Source organism: Zalophus californianus, chromosome 4 (assembly GCF_009762305.2).
Source record: "Zalophus californianus isolate mZalCal1 chromosome 4, mZalCal1.pri.v2, whole genome shotgun sequence".
Lineage (NCBI taxonomy): Eukaryota > Metazoa > Chordata > Mammalia > Carnivora > Otariidae > Zalophus > Zalophus californianus.
In genome coordinates, this window is record NC_045598.1 from 26848172 (window position 1) to 26864908 (window position 16737).

Below are 16737 nucleotides of genomic sequence, written 5' to 3' on the forward strand. Positions count from 1 at the left end.
TCTCAACACTCTAGTTAACATAGTACTATGAAACTTTTTGCTATTTCTCAATAAATGAAAAATTACCTAACAGTAGTGGGGTTAGGCATTTTGCATGTTTAAGCATTATTAGTTTTTCCTCTTCTGTGAACTATCGACTCCTGTCTTGTGCTGTTTTCCTTTAGTTTTAAAAAATTTCTATGCATATCTTTTGAATGAACACTGTAACACAGGACATAAAATTCAAAGATTTAAACATTAAACAATAAAAAATAATTCCCCCTCTTAAAATTCTGCCTCGGTCATTCAGTTCTCCTCAGAGGCAACCATTATTATCTATTTACTGGCTGCCTTCCAGAGCTTTCTATACATATGTACAGGCATGTGGTTTGTGTGTGTGTATATTTAAAATACAAATGGCAGTATGTTATACCATTTTGTCTTTTTCATTTATTATATATGAGACTGCTCTATGTCTGTACAGATATAGCTACCACATTCTTTTTAAGCACATAGTATTCTACTGTATGGATATAGCATATTTATTTTAACTACAGTTCCCAAAGAGCGGCTGCATATGCTTGTGAAGGGAACTCCACTTACCAGGCCACGTGACTAAGTATGAGCGAGGAGAAGGGTATATTTCAGGCCCTACCCATGCAGGCCTTTTTTTTTTTTCCTAGTTCACACAGTAACTCAGGATGAACTCACAGTGGTTCTGACTGCTGATGAAACAATTCGGTTGTTTTCAAGCCTTTGCTACTGCAAACAATGCTGCAATCATCCCTGTCTATACCTCATTTTATAAATGTGTGAAATGTATCTGAAGGATAAATTCCTAAAAATGGAGTTCCTTGGTAATATGGTATTTACATTTTAAATTTTAACAAGTTTTACTAAATTGCTCTCTGTAGCAATTTTACCAACTGCTATTGACAATATGTAAAAATGCCTTAACAGTGTTATCCATCATTTTTCTTTGCCAATCTGATAAAACTGTAGTTCTAACTGGCATTTCTCTAATTTTGAAGTTGAATATCTTTGCATATGTTTAAGAACAATTTTTATTTCATAGTCTGTAAACTGAAGGATCATAGTTTTGCCCATTTTCCTAATGGGTGCTGGGTCTTCTTATTGATTTGTAGAAGCTCTTCACATATGAAAAAAAACAACCTTTTATGATATGAATAGCAATCTCATCATTTTTTTCATGTCTTTTGACTTTGAAATGTAGCTGAATTTCCCTAACAAATCTTTTATGGCTTCTGGGTTATGTGACATATTTAGAAAGAATCCCCACTTCTGCATTTAAATTCTTTCCTGTATTTTTTCCTACTACTTTATTATTTTTTTATATTTAAATGTCTTCTCCATCTGGACTTCCTTTTGGTGTAACTTGTAAGGTAGAAATCCAACTGCATTTTCTTCCATATGTATACTTAATTGTCACAACACTATTTACTGAATGATCTAAATCTCCTACTGATCTGAATGCCGTATCTATTATTTCTAAATTTGCATATATATTTAGGTCTATTTCTAGACTTTTTTTTTTTTAAGATTTTATTTATTTATTTATTTGACAGAGAGAGCGAGCACAAGCAGGGGGAGTGGCAGGCAGAGGAAGAGAGAAAAGCAGACTCCCCTTAGAGCAGGTAGCCTGATGCAGGGCTCGGTCCCAGGATCCTGGGATCATGATCTGAGCCGAAGGCAGACGCTCAACCAACTGAGTCACCCAGGCACCCCTGGACTTCTTTTCTATTAAGTTGTCTGTCTATTCATGGCTTTAGTATCAGTTGTTTTAACTACCTAGCTCTATAAAATTTAGAATTTTAACATAATTTCAGAAACTAGCTCTTCCCCCTTCTTTATCCTTCTTTTTCAGAATTTCATTGAAGGTTTTTAAGCAGTGGAGTGACACAATCTGATTTAAGATCATTCTGCTAACAATGTGGAGAAAAAAATGCAAAGGGCAAGAATGGAAGTGAGAAGACAGGTAGGTAGTCACTGTGCTGAACCAGAGAAAACATGATGGTGCCTCAGACAAAGGAGGTAGCAATCGTAGTGGTAAGAAGTAAGGAACACTAGAGAGGAAGTCTGAGGGAAAATAAAAGTGTTCTGATTTAGACATATTATTTGAGATGGCTATTAATCATCTAAGTGTATATGTCAAGTAGGCAGTTAGATACATGAATCTGGAGCTCAGAGGTCATGGCAAGAGAAATAAATCTGGGAATAAGCCACCATCTAGGTGGTGTTTAAAACCACAGGACGGTACTGAGTCCCTGAGAATAATGTAGATTGAGAAAAAGGACAAGTATGCTGACCTGGAAGCTGAAGAAGGTATTTCAACTGTATCAAATGTTACTGAAAGGTTGGGTAAAATGAGAACTGAAAACTGACCACTGGATTTGCAAAATAAAGGCTAATGGCAACCTTGTCAAGAGCAGTTTCAGTGGAATGGTGCAGACAAAGCCTGACTTAAGTGAGCTAAGGAAAGATAACAGATAAGGGAATTGAGGCAGAAAGTAGAAGCCACCCTTAGAGTTTTTCTAAAATGGAGAGCAGAGAAATAGGACAATGGCTAGAGGGCTATGCTGTTAAAGGATTTTTTTTATAGATAATAAGTATTACTGCATGTTTTTATATCAGTGAAAATGAGTAGAAAGAGGTGGGGCAAATTCAGAGTATATAAAGAAATTCTATAAATCAATAAGGAAAAAAATTCAACACAAAAATGGGGAAAAATTAATAACAAGAAATTCAAAGAAAATTCAAATGTTCAAAAACATAGAAATATAAGCAAACATGCTAGTAATTAGTGACCTGCAAAGTAAGACAATAAGATTACTAAACAGACTGACAAAAAAGTTTAAATCTGACAACATTAAATGATAGTGAAGCTGTGGGAAATGAGTACAATCATAAACTGCTGGTGGGAACAAAAACTGAAATAGCCATTTAAAAAAAACTAAAAATGCAAATACTCTTTGACTCCAAAATTCTACTCTTTCATACCTACACTAGACAAACATCTGCACACGTGCACATGGAGACATATGCAAGGATGTTCACTGTAGCAGAGATTTTATAGGTTAAAAATTGGAAGCAACCTAAGGTTCATCAATAAGTCAATGAATAAACAAAATGTGTTACTTTCACAAAATATTATACAGCAGTCAATAAACATAAACAAATTCAGTAAAGTCACAGGATACAAAATTAACATACAGAAATCAACTGCATTTCTATACACTAATAATGAACTATTACAAAGAGAAAATTAAAAACAATCCCACTTACAATTGCATCAAAAAGAATAAAATACCTGGGAATGAATTTAATCAAAGAGATAAAAGATCTGTACCCTGAAAACTATAAGACACTGATGAAAGAAACTGAAGAAGATACAAATAAATGGAAAGCTATACCATGCTCATGGATTCGAAGAATTAATATTGTTAAAACACCCATACTACCCAAAGCAATCTACAGAGTCAATGCAACTCCCATCAAATACCAACATTTCTCACAGAACTAGAACAAAGAATCCTAAAATTTGTATGAAACCACAAAGACTTCAACTAGCCAAAGCAAGCTTGAGAAAGAAGAACAAGGCTGAAGGTATCACACTCCCTGATTTCAAACTACACTACAAAGCCACAGTAACCAAAACAGTATGGTACTGGCATGAAAAGAGACACACAGATCAATGGAATAGAACAGAGAACCCAGAAATAAACCCGCCCATATATGGTCAATTAATCTACACCAAAGGAGACAAAAATATATAGTGTGTAAAAGACAATGTCTTCAATAAATGGTGTTGGGGAAAACCCAGCAACTACATGCACAAGAAGAAACTAGGGATGCCTGAGTGGCTCAGTTGGTTAAGCGTCTGACTCTTGATGTCAGCTCAGGTCTTGAACTCAGGGTTGTGAGTTCAAGCCCCACATCAGGCTCCATGTTGGGTGAGGAGCCTACTCTAAAAAAAGAATGAAACTGGACCATTTTACACCACATAGAAAAATAAATATGAAATGGATTAAAGACTTGAATGAAAGAGCTGAAGCCATAAAACTCCTAGAAGAAAACATAGGAAGTTAGCTACTTTAAAAGATTTTTATTTATTTATTTGAGAGAGAGAGGGAGAACAAGCGGGGGGAGGAGCAGAGGGAGAGAGAGAGAATCTCTCAAGCAGACTCCTCACTCAGCATGGAATCCAACAGAGGGCTCAATCTCAAGACCCTGAAATCACAACCTGAGCCAAAACCAAGAGTTGGACACTCAACTGACTGAGCCACCCAGGCACCCCAGGAAGTTAGCTATCTGACATCAGTATTAGCAACATATTTTTGGCAAGAGCAGCAAAAGCTAAAATAAACAAACAGAATTACATCAAACTAAAAAGCAAGGAAATGATCAAAATGAAAAGGCAATCTACTGAAAAGGAGAAAATATTTGCAAATCATGCATCTGATAAGGGATTAATACCCAAAATACAGGAAGAACTTACACAACTTAGTATCAAAAAAATAAACAACCCAATTAAAAAACGGGCAGAGGACTTCAATAAGCATTTTTCCAAAGAAGACATACAGATGGTCAACAGACACATGAAAAGATGATCACCATCACTCATCATCAGGGAAGGACAAATCAAAACCACAATGATATATCACCTCAAACCTGTCAGATTAGATATTATAAAAAAGACGAAAAATTACAACTGTTGGCAAGGATGTAGAAAAAAACCCTTGTGCACTTTTTTTTTCAAAGATTTTATTTATTTATTTGACAGAGACATAGCAAGAGAGGGAACACAAGCAGGGGGAGTGGGAGAGGGAGAAGCAGGCTTCCTGCTGAGCAGAGAGCCCGATGCGGGGCTCGATCCCAGACGCGGGCTCAATCCCAGGACCCTGGGATCATGACCTGAGCCGAAGGCAGACGCTTAACCACTGAGCCACCCAGGCGCCCCCCTCATGCACTTTTGGGGAGAATGTATACTGGTGCAGCAACTGTGGAAAAGAGTATAGAGTTTCCTCAAAAAATTAAAAATAAAACTACCATATGATCCAGCAATTCCACTTCTGGGAATTTATCCAAGGAAAATCAAAACACCAAAGTAAAGAGATACGTGCACCCCAAAGTTCACTGCAGCATTATTTACAATAGCCAAGATATGGAAGCAACCTAAGTGTTCCTTGATAGATGGATGGATAAAGAAGATGTGATGAACACACACACACACACACACACACACACACACACACACAGGAATATAACTCAGCCGTAACAAAGAATGAAATCTTGCCATTTGCAACAACATAGATGGACCTAGAGGGTATTAGGCAAAGTGAGATAAGTCAGAGAAAGACAAATAAGTCAAACAGAGAAGATAAACATCATAGGATTTCACTTGTATGTAAATCTAAAAAACAAAACAAAACAAAAAAACAGAGAAATAGACTCCTAGATAAAGAACACTTGGTTATCAGACAGAGGTTGGGGGGGGGGGGGCGGCAAAACAGGTGAAGGGAATTAAGAGGTACAAACTTCCAGTTATAAATAAGCCATGGGGATGTAATGTACAGCATAGGAAATATAATAATACTGTAATAACTTTGTATGGTGACAGATGGTAACTAACCTTATTGTGGGAATTATTTGTAATGTATAAAAATATCAAATCACTATGATGTACTGATATACTCCTGAAACTAATAGGATACTGTACATCAATTATACTTCAATTAAAGAAAAAAACTTAGGGGCCCCTGGGTGGCTCAGTCAGTTGAGCTTCTGACTCTTGATTTCGGCTCAGGTCATGATCTCGGGGTCATGGAATTACTCAGCGGGGAGTCTGCTTGAGATTCTCTCTCTCCCTCTCCCTCTGCCCTTCCCCCCTGCACTCTCTCTCTCTCTCTCTAAAATAAATAAATAAATCTTTTAAAAAGAAACCTATATTTTAAAAGAAAAAAATTAGGAGGAAAAAAAACTAAGCAAATAAGCCCAATCTAACAATGGTTAATTCTCAGTGGTGGGAATACAGTAAAGCAGGATTTGGCAAAGTATGGCGTGGACCAAGTCCAGCCCACTACCTGTTTCTGTAAATATAATTTTATTGGAACACAGCCACTCACTCATTTATGGATTGCCTATGGCTACTTCTGTACTACAACAGGAGAGATGAGTTGCAACAGAGTCTGTATGGCCTGCAAAGTCTAAAACATTTACTACCTAGATCTTTATAGAAAGTTTACTGACGTTTGCAGATTTTCTTCTTTGTACTTTACTGTATCTCACCTTTCCCTGAAATTTAAGACTATTTAAATAAACTTGAAGGAGATTCACACTAAAGTCCCAGAGAAACAAAGAAAAGATTCTAAAACTGTCAGGTTTTTAAACATTGTAAGAGTACTACATTATTTATTACTATACTTGCTATAGACTAAACTGAAAATATTAATCAGAGCTATTCTACAACACAGTTTAAATGACTGGTGAATTATAGAGGTACTCCACATAGGGAAAAATATAGGGCAGTCATATTTAATATGAGAGATGTATTCCTGAAAACCCTGAATAATTCAAAACTAACTGTCCCATACATATAGAGGAGGGATGCATTCTCAGAATACATAAATCTACAACCAATATAGAATGCTTTTTTTTTAAAGATTTCATTTATTTATTTAAGAGAGAGAGAGAGAGAGAGAGAGAATATACCTGAGAGGTGGGGAGGGGCAGAGGGAGAGGGACAAAGAGACTCCCCGCCAAGCAGGGAACCCCAGAAGGGGCTCGATCCCAGGACCCTGAGATCATGACCTGAGCTGAAGGCAGACACTTTTTAATTTTTTTTAATTTTTTTAAAAGATTTTATTTATTTATTTGACAGAGAGACAGAGAGAGAGCACAGATAGTCAGAATGGCAAGCAGAAGGAGAGGGAGAAGCAGGCTCTCTGCTGAGCAGGGAGCCCGATGCGGGGCTCGATCATGACCTGAGCCGAAGGCAGACGCTTAACCAACTGAGGCACTCATGCGCTCCTAAATTTTTTTTTAATTTTAAAAAATTTTCATTTGTCAGAGAGAGAGAGAGAGAGAATGCACAAGCAGGGGGGCAGCAGGCAGAGGGAGAAGCAGGCTCCCCGCTGAGCAAGGAGATGGATGCGGAATTCGATCCCAGGCCCCCAGGATCATGACCTGAGCAGAAAGTAGTGGCTTAACTGAGCCACCCAGGTGCCCCATAGAATACTTTTATAATAGATACTAATAACGTATTAAGCATAGTATATTAGTATAGTATAAAACATACTACATTAATACCATAATTAATTATATAGTTATATAGGTAATAACAGAATTATTAATTCTGGAACAAAGCAATTTATTGATCATGTAATTTTAAAATATAATATAATGTAAAATACATAATATACTAAATACAAAGTTAACTTAATGGTATTTCATTAACTAATGTAGTATTCCACCCGAAAATAATTAACTAGAAGTTATCATTATCATCTTCTAACAACACAAGTAAGGGGAGAGTTAAAAAGTATCAAATTAGGGGGTGCCTGGGTGGCTCAGTCCTTGGGCATCTGCGTTCAGCTCAGGTCATGATCCCAGGGTCCTGGGATCGAGCCCTACATCAGGCTCCCTGCTCCACGGGAAGCCTGCTTCTCCCTCACCCACTCCCCCTGCTTGTGTTCCCTCTCTCGCTGTGTCTCTCTCTGTCAAATAAATAAATAATTTAAAAAATCTTTTAAAAAAAAAGTATCAAATTAGAAGCTCTCTCTCCACATCATGGGGAAGGCCAGTCTGAGTCCTTGAAAGACGTCTGCTAACGAATGGATCTAATGAAGCTGGTTCTTTAATTTTTTTTTCACTGAAGATTTTTTTTTTTTCACTGAAGGTTTTTTGATATGCAAACACACTGTCCATTTTTCACCTTGCCACCATGAAACAGCAATCCACATTTGGATCATTTCCTTTAATAATAGCAATTGTTGCTGGAATATGGTCAAAAGCATATGCCAGTTACTTCACTGTTAGCTGTTGTGCTGAAGGCCCAGGCTAACTGCTGGGGCCCTGTTTTTCTAATTCTAGCAAGTCTTCCTTTATTAATCCATGGAGAACAACCCAAGCAAAATGTCAACATCCCCTTCACCAACCTTGCACAAATTCACCTTCTTTACCACTTTCACAGATTCTTTATTAGGTATGAGGCTGTCTTCCAAGTTAAAGCCTCTTTAGATTATGGTAAAACTGAAATGTTTTTGATAGCTTCAGTTAGCAGATACAGCTTCTTACGACCTCAGTAGGCTTTAAAATTGGAAAGCCAGCCATGTAAACCTTTTTGTCTCACTTTCACTTCCTTTCAAGTCATCAAAACACTTCAAGCTTTAGCACAGGTGATGGCTTGGCCTTAGGGGCGCATTATGGCAGCCCTGATCTTGCAGCTGTGTTGCCAGGATTTTTTCCCATTTATCCCATTATTTTTTTCCTGGTTATAAGATATTTCCATGCGAACTAAATAACGTGCCTTCTTTAATGCTGCTTTTGTTTTTTTGAGCATTATCTCTAATATTCTGCAGGTTTCACTCTCCTAAATGAACAGCACGGGGGTTCACAGCCAAGGCCTGGCCTTCATCATGGAGCTTTACAATATCTAATTTCTGTTCCAAAGATACTGAATTTGGGCACACTTTTCAGCACTAGCACCACTACTTAATGAATCTGAATGACAATGTTACATGATATATAAAAATATTTGTAATTGTACCAAAAGCAAATGTTAAGAGAACAGCCAGAAACAGTCACCAAAAACATTAACCCAAGATCTGATACATTAGGTTCATACGATATTGATAAAGGACGATGGGAATTTTGTTTCCTGCTAACACAAGACACAGACAACGACACAGTCTGCGATCCTTCGGCCTGCCAGACTTGAAATTATGCATTTCTTCAAAATATTTTTTTTAATTTTGGAAAGTTTCACAATATTTCAAATTTGAGACATAAAGTGGGAATTTAAATGTATTTTTACTTTGCACTATTTTCAGCCTCACATAATTTGAAGATGCACAAAACAACACTACACTGAATTTTTTCAAGAGACTTTCTCTCTTTCTCTCTTTCTTTCTTTAAGTAGGGCCCACACCCAGCATGGAGCCCAACACAGGGCTTGAATCCTGAGATCAAGACCTGAGCTGAAATCAAAAGTCAGGACACTTTAACTGACTGAGCCACCCAGGCGCCCCCAAGAGACTTTCAAGTCTTAAAGAAACATACTTGAATGTAGTAACCAGATGGAATTAACAGGTATTTAAAGAAATTAAGGAGACAGAACACAATGAAATAAATCAGAAACGCATTCTTATTAATGATGTAACTTTAAGATCTCAAAACAAAATTAGTACATGATAGATTATTACTCTTTTTTTAAAGACTAACCTGCAAACAGAAATATATTCAGGTACATATTAGAATGCTACATCCAAAATGAAAATAAACACAAGTGGCATTATGAGGAAAAATATTAACAATAAAACTTACATCTTCGATGATCTTTGCTGCGTCTTTAGTAACTGCACCTGTAATAAAATTAAAACACACAGTATCCCCAGAATATACAGATGTAAACACTGAGACCAAGAAATTACTTTCCTCTTACTAAGGTGGGCCAGAGTCTAGTCCAGGATTTCACAAAAAATGGTCCAAGGAAACTGGGCATCAATATCACCTGGGATGCTTGGTAAAAGTAAAGATTCTTGGGCCTCAATCTCATCCAGCTGTATTTAGAATCTCCAGTGATAAAAGCAAGTATATTAAAATCACTTAGGTTCTTAAAAAAATAAACTATACATGCCACTTCCTTCCCTACCCAGGCCAACCTACTTGCTACCCACTTCCCTCTGAGAAAAAGGGGCATGTTTCCTTACATAAATATAAATGTAAATATTAGCAACAAGAGTTACTTAGACTAGACAGCACTCTCCTCTACAGTCTAACCAAATACCTTTATATCAAGTCATACCTTTTAAAACACTGTTAGTGTTCCCTGTAGGCTGGGTAGGAGATATTTTTGCCAATGACACCACACTGGTTATAACTGGTGTTGTATTTTTCCTTGCAGAAGGGAGCTCCACTGAAGCAGTCTGTGCCTTATAAATATTTACTGATTAAAATAAAAAGGTAAGACCTAGTATAAACAAAAAGGTTACACACAAAATAAACCCTTTTTAACAACTAAGTTTTCAAGGAGCCGGGCAAATATCTAACTCTGTATAAAGAGTGGTTCTGGTCAATTAACATTCGTTAGGACTTAAAGACAAGCTGATTCTCTAAAATTATAAACTTCAAATGCTACTTAACAGTTAAAATATAGGTATTAGCTTCAGAATCAACTGGTCTTTTCTATTAGTGACTATTAAAACTCCTCCACCTAAGCTTACTTCCAATAAAAATTTAACATGATAATTTTTGTAAATAAGTTGGTGAGGCGCCTGTCCATCCACTGTTTTTTTGCCAACCCATATTACAAAATGAAAATTCTACCACTGACCTGACTGGTCTTAGGGAATAGATGATGACATAAAAGATTGGCACGTGGCATATGTGATTAAGGTGATGATCAATAAGACTGCAAAAGGTAGACAAGGGCCAGACTGTAAGGACAAAGCACATGGATTCTGTCAATTCAACAGCACTCCAGGCTTTGATCAGAGAGCATAATACCAAATGTTTTGAAACTAACTCAGAGAAGTACTCCTTCAAGGAACTACTATAAGAACATGCCACATATGTATCTATTCATCTGGATATTTTGACCATATTAGCTGTCCTACTTGCAAAATTATTTTATTCTTAGCCAACAAAACTTTGTTACCTATGAAGAACTGGTCTACTTTATTTTTTCTGATATAATTAATGTGTTGGTCCTTTTTTCCTTGGCTACAAGCAAGCTCTGGATCAAATCTTATGCCAATCACAGAAACTGTATTAACATACTTATATCCTCTCCCTTTGTTTGCCCTGATTTTCTATTCTTTTTTCTAGTTTATTAACTGAATAACATATATCTCTTAGTGGAAGTTATTTATGTATAGATAAATTCAACCAAAAGCAATCAAATCTAACTTTCCGATAAAACTAGTGCTTATCATAACATTTATTGATTCCTTGGTGTGTTTGATTATGATAGCAAAAAGCATCAGGATTAACCTTCCCTGAAGGGCAAGCTTTAAGAATTCTTACAGGAAAATTTAAGGAAATCCAGGCTATTTGTATCCAGTAAAATTTTGTTTTTATTACAACTGTCTGTGCTAATAGCATATCCTCGCACTGACATAAAGATCCTGTTAGCCAAGTTTAATTTTACCTTTATTTTGTGAAAGAGGGTCATTCATAATTTGCCGATGACAAAACTCCAAGACACAAAATAAGTTACAGAAATGCTTGATGTTTCCTCGCCATTTTATGGACTCACTTAGCTTACCCTGTCGTTTACAGCCATCGCACTTGGCCATCTGAGAAAGAAATGTAAGGCAGGATAGGCTTAAAACCACAAAATAATGAAAAGATAACGTTAGTCATAAAACCAGGAGGCACTATGAAAATAGGATGTATAAGTCAGGTGCAATCACAAAATATAGGGTTTAAAATAATGTGGTTAAAAATAGATATACTTAATTATTTGTTTCCACATAATGTCCTCAATATATAGAATATAAAAATTGATCTCCCATTTTCAAAATTACTGATGAAGGAATTTAGAGGTAGGTTCTACTTTTAAGAGGTTAAGAAGCAGCATAATGTAGTAGAAAGAATATGGACTTTGGAGTTGTAAAGACACTGATTCATTCAAAAAATATTTAATTAGGTATCCTTTGTCTTGAGCACTGAGATAGTTTCCTGGTCATATAGTTGTGATAAAGACATACTTCTCCACGAAGAAGATTATATTTTAGGGGGTAGGTAGACAAAAACACCAGATGGTTTCACTCAAGTATTTATAGGTGCTGTCTAGCTATCACCTACCAGCTTCTTGAAGGGTATATTACTTAACCTCCTTGGATCTTGCTCTTTTACTTTATTTATAAACTGGTAGTAATATACCTACCTCTAAGGATCGTAGTGAGGATTAAATAAAACAACACTTATGAAACACTAGGTATGTATTAGTGGTTCAATTAATTTTAGCTTTCACAGTTAGCCTTTCAAAAAAGTAATTTTTTTAAAAGGTAGTGGGTAAGGAGGTCAGTCATAGTCATTTAACCTATTAAGTGAGAACAAGGTCTGACTTCTAGTTCATCACAGTAACCTTCTGAATGAGAGAGCCACTTAACGCAACATAACTACATAAGGTTCTAACTTAAGAGAACTCAGTTATAAATAAGGTAAATATGCCTCAAGAGAAAGCAAAATATAAAAATAAAAGGAATATATGTTCAAACAACAACAAAGTCTCCAGAAATCCTGTACTCTTTACCCCCAAAATTTCATATTTATATTCAGTTGAATTTTGCTTTAGGAGCCCATAATTTATTTTAACCCAGTTCTAAACAGTAAATTTTACTTCACATGATCCAAAGATATTTTAAGAAAATAATTTGTACTAACTTCAGAAAGCCAAAAAGGTATGTTACATTTACCTGATAAAACAAAACTGTAAATTTGGACATGCAATCTTCACAACAAAACTCTTCTAACTTGCCCTCCAATCGATTTTCTACCAAATTAGGGGATGTCTGTGAGCAATAACTGCACATCTTACAGTAATTTCCCCATCGTTCTCCAAAGTCACGGGCAGAGAGGAATTTGCAAACTGAGAACCAGAAGGGATGAAAGGAACAAACATCAAACTTATATTAACCTGAAGGAGATAAAATGAGTTTCCACAGTCTCAGGTACCAGCTAAGCTAATTTCTACATACTTGACACAATTATTTGCTTCTAGGATAGGGGCAAGGATAATCTCTATATTCACAAAACAAACTCGTATCACCTTTTACATATACTCTAAATATTAGGCCATCTATATTCAGAAACATTAGAGATATAAAAGTTTCTTAAGCCAAGAAGCAGTAATTGCTTAAGTACCCTATTTACAAGTGGGTGCAAGAACAGAAAGATCTCTCAAGTCATTGCTAAACTTATAAAGAGATTTTTTACACTCTATACTAATATCATTGACCTAATTATCTTTCAAAAGTCTTTTTTGAGCTTTAAGGCAATTTATTTAAGATTACTGTAATTTAAAACATCACAAGCCCATCATGATCACAAATATATTACAATATTTAAAATCTTTTTCAGGGCGCCTGGGTGGCACAGTCAGTTGAGCATCCAACTCTTGGTTTCAGCTCAGGTCATGCTCTCAGGGTCATGGGATCGAGCCCCACATCAGGCTCCGTGCCCAGCGTGCAATCTGCTTAAGACTCTCTTTTCCTCTGCCCCCCCCCCCGCCATGTGCTCTCTATCTCTAAAATAAATCTTTAAAAAAATTTTTTTCAAGTTTTTCTTTATTGAGATTGTTAACATTTAGAAGTATAGACTTTAAAGTGACTTAAGTATAAAAACAGTGAATTAAGCATCAACTCAAGAAAAAAGCCTCAAATTATACCTCATAAAACAAAATTACTTGAAAATTATAGATTAGTGGCTCAACTCAGCGTGAATTACTTTGTAACAACAACATGCTCTGTGGATAAAACTGAACTGGCTTGCTTTCTTTACCTTCACTACAGAATGGCTTATCAACCCCTGAGAATCGGACAGTCTCCTTTATAATTTTCTGCAATTTACAGTAGTCACACATTGCCATAACTTTATTTTTCTTTTTGTATTCATCAGAGCAAGTCTTGCCACAAAACAGAAACATTTTACCCTGCAGAGAAAAAAAAAAAGTCATTAAGATCCAATTAAACAGCTGCTTTAAGAAATCATTCTCCTCATTTTAAAGCAAATTAAGTGACTGTCAAAGATGAAAAGACAAATGCTTCTGATGGATACATTTATATTCCATCCCTTTCATGATTTCTCTTTACCTTGTAGAAAAGGAGTTCTGGTTTTGTGGCAAACAGATGGCTACAGTGTTGACACTTGAGTTTAACAAGTGTCCGAGCTACAGCAACTTGGGATGGGGCAGCAAGAGGCTGGAAACCGGCTGTGGCAGAGGCAGAGCTGCTGATGGAGCCGGTGGGACCGGAACCGGAACCAGCAGAGGTGTTACCTCCTGTAGCTGACACTGCTGACCCAGAGGGTGGGCTTACAACCACTTGGCCCTGAGATGGGGGTGCCGCTGAAGTGTTTGTTCCTTTTGGCTTGTTAAATACATTCTGGAAGAACACAAATAAGGCAAAGATTTTAGCAACTGAGAAGTAACATGACTTGGGTAATTTTTGTTTTCTTGTTTTAATAAATTAATGCCCCCACAAACATTTCCTTAACACTTTATAAAGTACTTCACAGGAAGAGTTTAAATGGCATACTTCCAGAATAGAAGGACTGAGAAATGCAACATTATAAGGTTAAGGACTGGAATTCGGGCTTCCCAGACAATTCTAATACAAGGCTCTAATAAACTAAAGCAGACCCCTTCTTTCCCTCAAAATACCCCTCCATTGGCATGCCCATCACCAACTAGCCTCTGATGGCCATGAAGAGCATGGTGGCCACCAGTGGTCTCTTTTGCCCTGGTACCAGGGACATTTTATCAGGCATCTTGCTACCCCAGAGGGTCACTAAACTATACTTTCTCCATCTGTCTCAGAGAGTGAGGAACAAATGAGACAAGTAAATGGAGGCTTACAATTTCATGCCCGGAGTCATTACATTTGGCCCAGGATGACAGGAAGGGACACATGAGGACTTATCTGAATCATATCTTAAGTTTCCATCCTTTTGAAAGGGAGAGAACCAAAGGCAAAAGTGGGAGGGAAGGGGAATTTATGTGGGGACCCTGAATAGGGAAGATGGCACTGAGGCTCAATACCTGGCTGAGACATTTTGCAGAAATGACTCTGGGGACCAGAGTTGAACAGAATCTTTTTCTAACTTAAATTTAATCTTTTGTAAATACAGACTTTCAGCAGTTAACATACTGCCATAGACCAATGCCTAAAAGAACCTCAGGTGAAATACTACCTTAGATCATACCTGGAAAGCCACCACACAACTGGAGCTGCAAAAGCTGTATATGGTTCCATTGGACATGGCGAGGTGGTACTGAGGGATCGCTGAGGTTTTACAACTATGACATGAAACCTGGACACCTTGGTAACAAAAAATAAAAACCAATGAATAAGCTACATAGATGAACAAATGATCCAAAAGTGTATTCGAAGGATTAAAAAATAGTAATATACAAAACTAAAATCAAGGAACTTTACAATAATCTGTGCTAAATGCAACTAATCGCAGTGAAGACCTACTTACACAAAAATTTAGAACTTACAAGTGATTTTTTTTTTTGGTCTTTCTTTTCACATAGAAACTACAAAATAAATACCTCAACCAAGAAAATCAGTGAAAAACTATTTTCACTTAAAAATGAGTTCTCAGAAACTAAATCCTGGGTCTCAATTTAACCACATAGATAAATTTGGTTTGTAACAAAATGAAACAAAAGCAGCTACATTGTTCTTCAATAGTTACTAAATCTATAAATTTATTGAATTTAAACATTACCTGAAGAAATAACTGTCTTAACTCTGTAAGCAGATAAGCAATTAATAGAGCAGAAAAGCTCAGTTTTTCCTGAGTCATTGGTAGTCTCAATCATTTCAGCTGAGGGCCTCAATGATTTCCCCAAGGCATATGGAGGAGTTTGGGCTGAATTCTATCAAGAAAATAAAATAACATTTAGATACCTAGCACAAGCATACAAGTTGTATAAGAAAAGAAAAAAGAAAACCTTCCTACAAAGACTGCCTTTGGCTGAAATATTTGACATGATTATGAGGCCACTCTATAGATTTTTCTCAAAGTTGGGATGTGGGAAAAATAAGTTCTTTCAGACAAAAATAAAATGAAACTGAAGAAAATTAGTAACTACTCATGTATATTAACAACAAAACACATTAAAAGTAATTAATTTGGTATTTGTAATGCACTTTTTTCAGTACAAATAATCAAGGATGACCAGGTAATCCATGAATCAAAAGGCGATCCTCACCAGATCTTGGACATCAATCTAAAAAATCATCTACCACCTTTAAGGTTACTTAACCAGTAAGACTCTTCCACAGGAGGAAACAGAGATGATGTTCAATGTATATTAAGAGATCTTAAAGAACTACCTGTTTTTCAAGCTGAGTTCACAATAAAATCTGCCTGTAACTTTACTCATGTTTTAAGAAACAATAATAATAATGTCTACCATTTATATAAATTACCAATATTATTATTTATTCAGTGCTTGCCATGAGCTAGGCCCTATGCTAAATAACTTATATACTGTATCAAACAATCCTTTCAACAACACAGTGAGATACTTTAAGAAATTATATTAACAAAAAGGTTAAATTAATTATAATTCAATTAACAAATATACAGAAAAGTGGGAGAGCAAACATTTCATCTCACTCCAAAGTTCCAGACTAACCACTACCCTATACTGTCACTGACACAACATAAAGTCTCTAAATGAGAAGTTATATGGGGTAGGTATTTACCCCAAAGATACAAATGTAGTTATCCGAAGGGGCACCTGCACCCCAATGTTTATAGCAGCAATGTTTACAACAGCAA

The 16737-nt window shown here is 36.3% G+C and overlaps 1 protein-coding gene across 6 annotated transcripts in view; it reads right to left on the reverse strand.

Annotated features, from left to right (window-relative positions):
- ZMYM6 (zinc finger MYM-type containing 6) overlaps positions 1-16737 on the reverse strand; it is a 43927-nt gene that overhangs the window by 10401 nt on the left and 16789 nt on the right. For all 6 annotated transcript variants that reach the window (XM_027617465.2, XM_027617474.2, XM_035727248.1 and 3 more), the window contains 8 exons: positions 15676-15826; positions 15145-15260; positions 14034-14324; positions 13723-13873; positions 12639-12811; positions 11366-11513; positions 10022-10162; positions 9541-9578 (listed from right to left, as the gene is read on the reverse strand). In XM_027617465.2, coding sequence (XP_027473266.1) covers positions 9541-9578; positions 10022-10162; positions 11366-11513; positions 12639-12811; positions 13723-13873; positions 14034-14324; positions 15145-15260; positions 15676-15826 — 1209 coding nt within the window. The remainder of the gene's footprint in view (positions 1-9540; positions 9579-10021; positions 10163-11365; positions 11514-12638; positions 12812-13722; positions 13874-14033; positions 14325-15144; positions 15261-15675; positions 15827-16737) is intronic.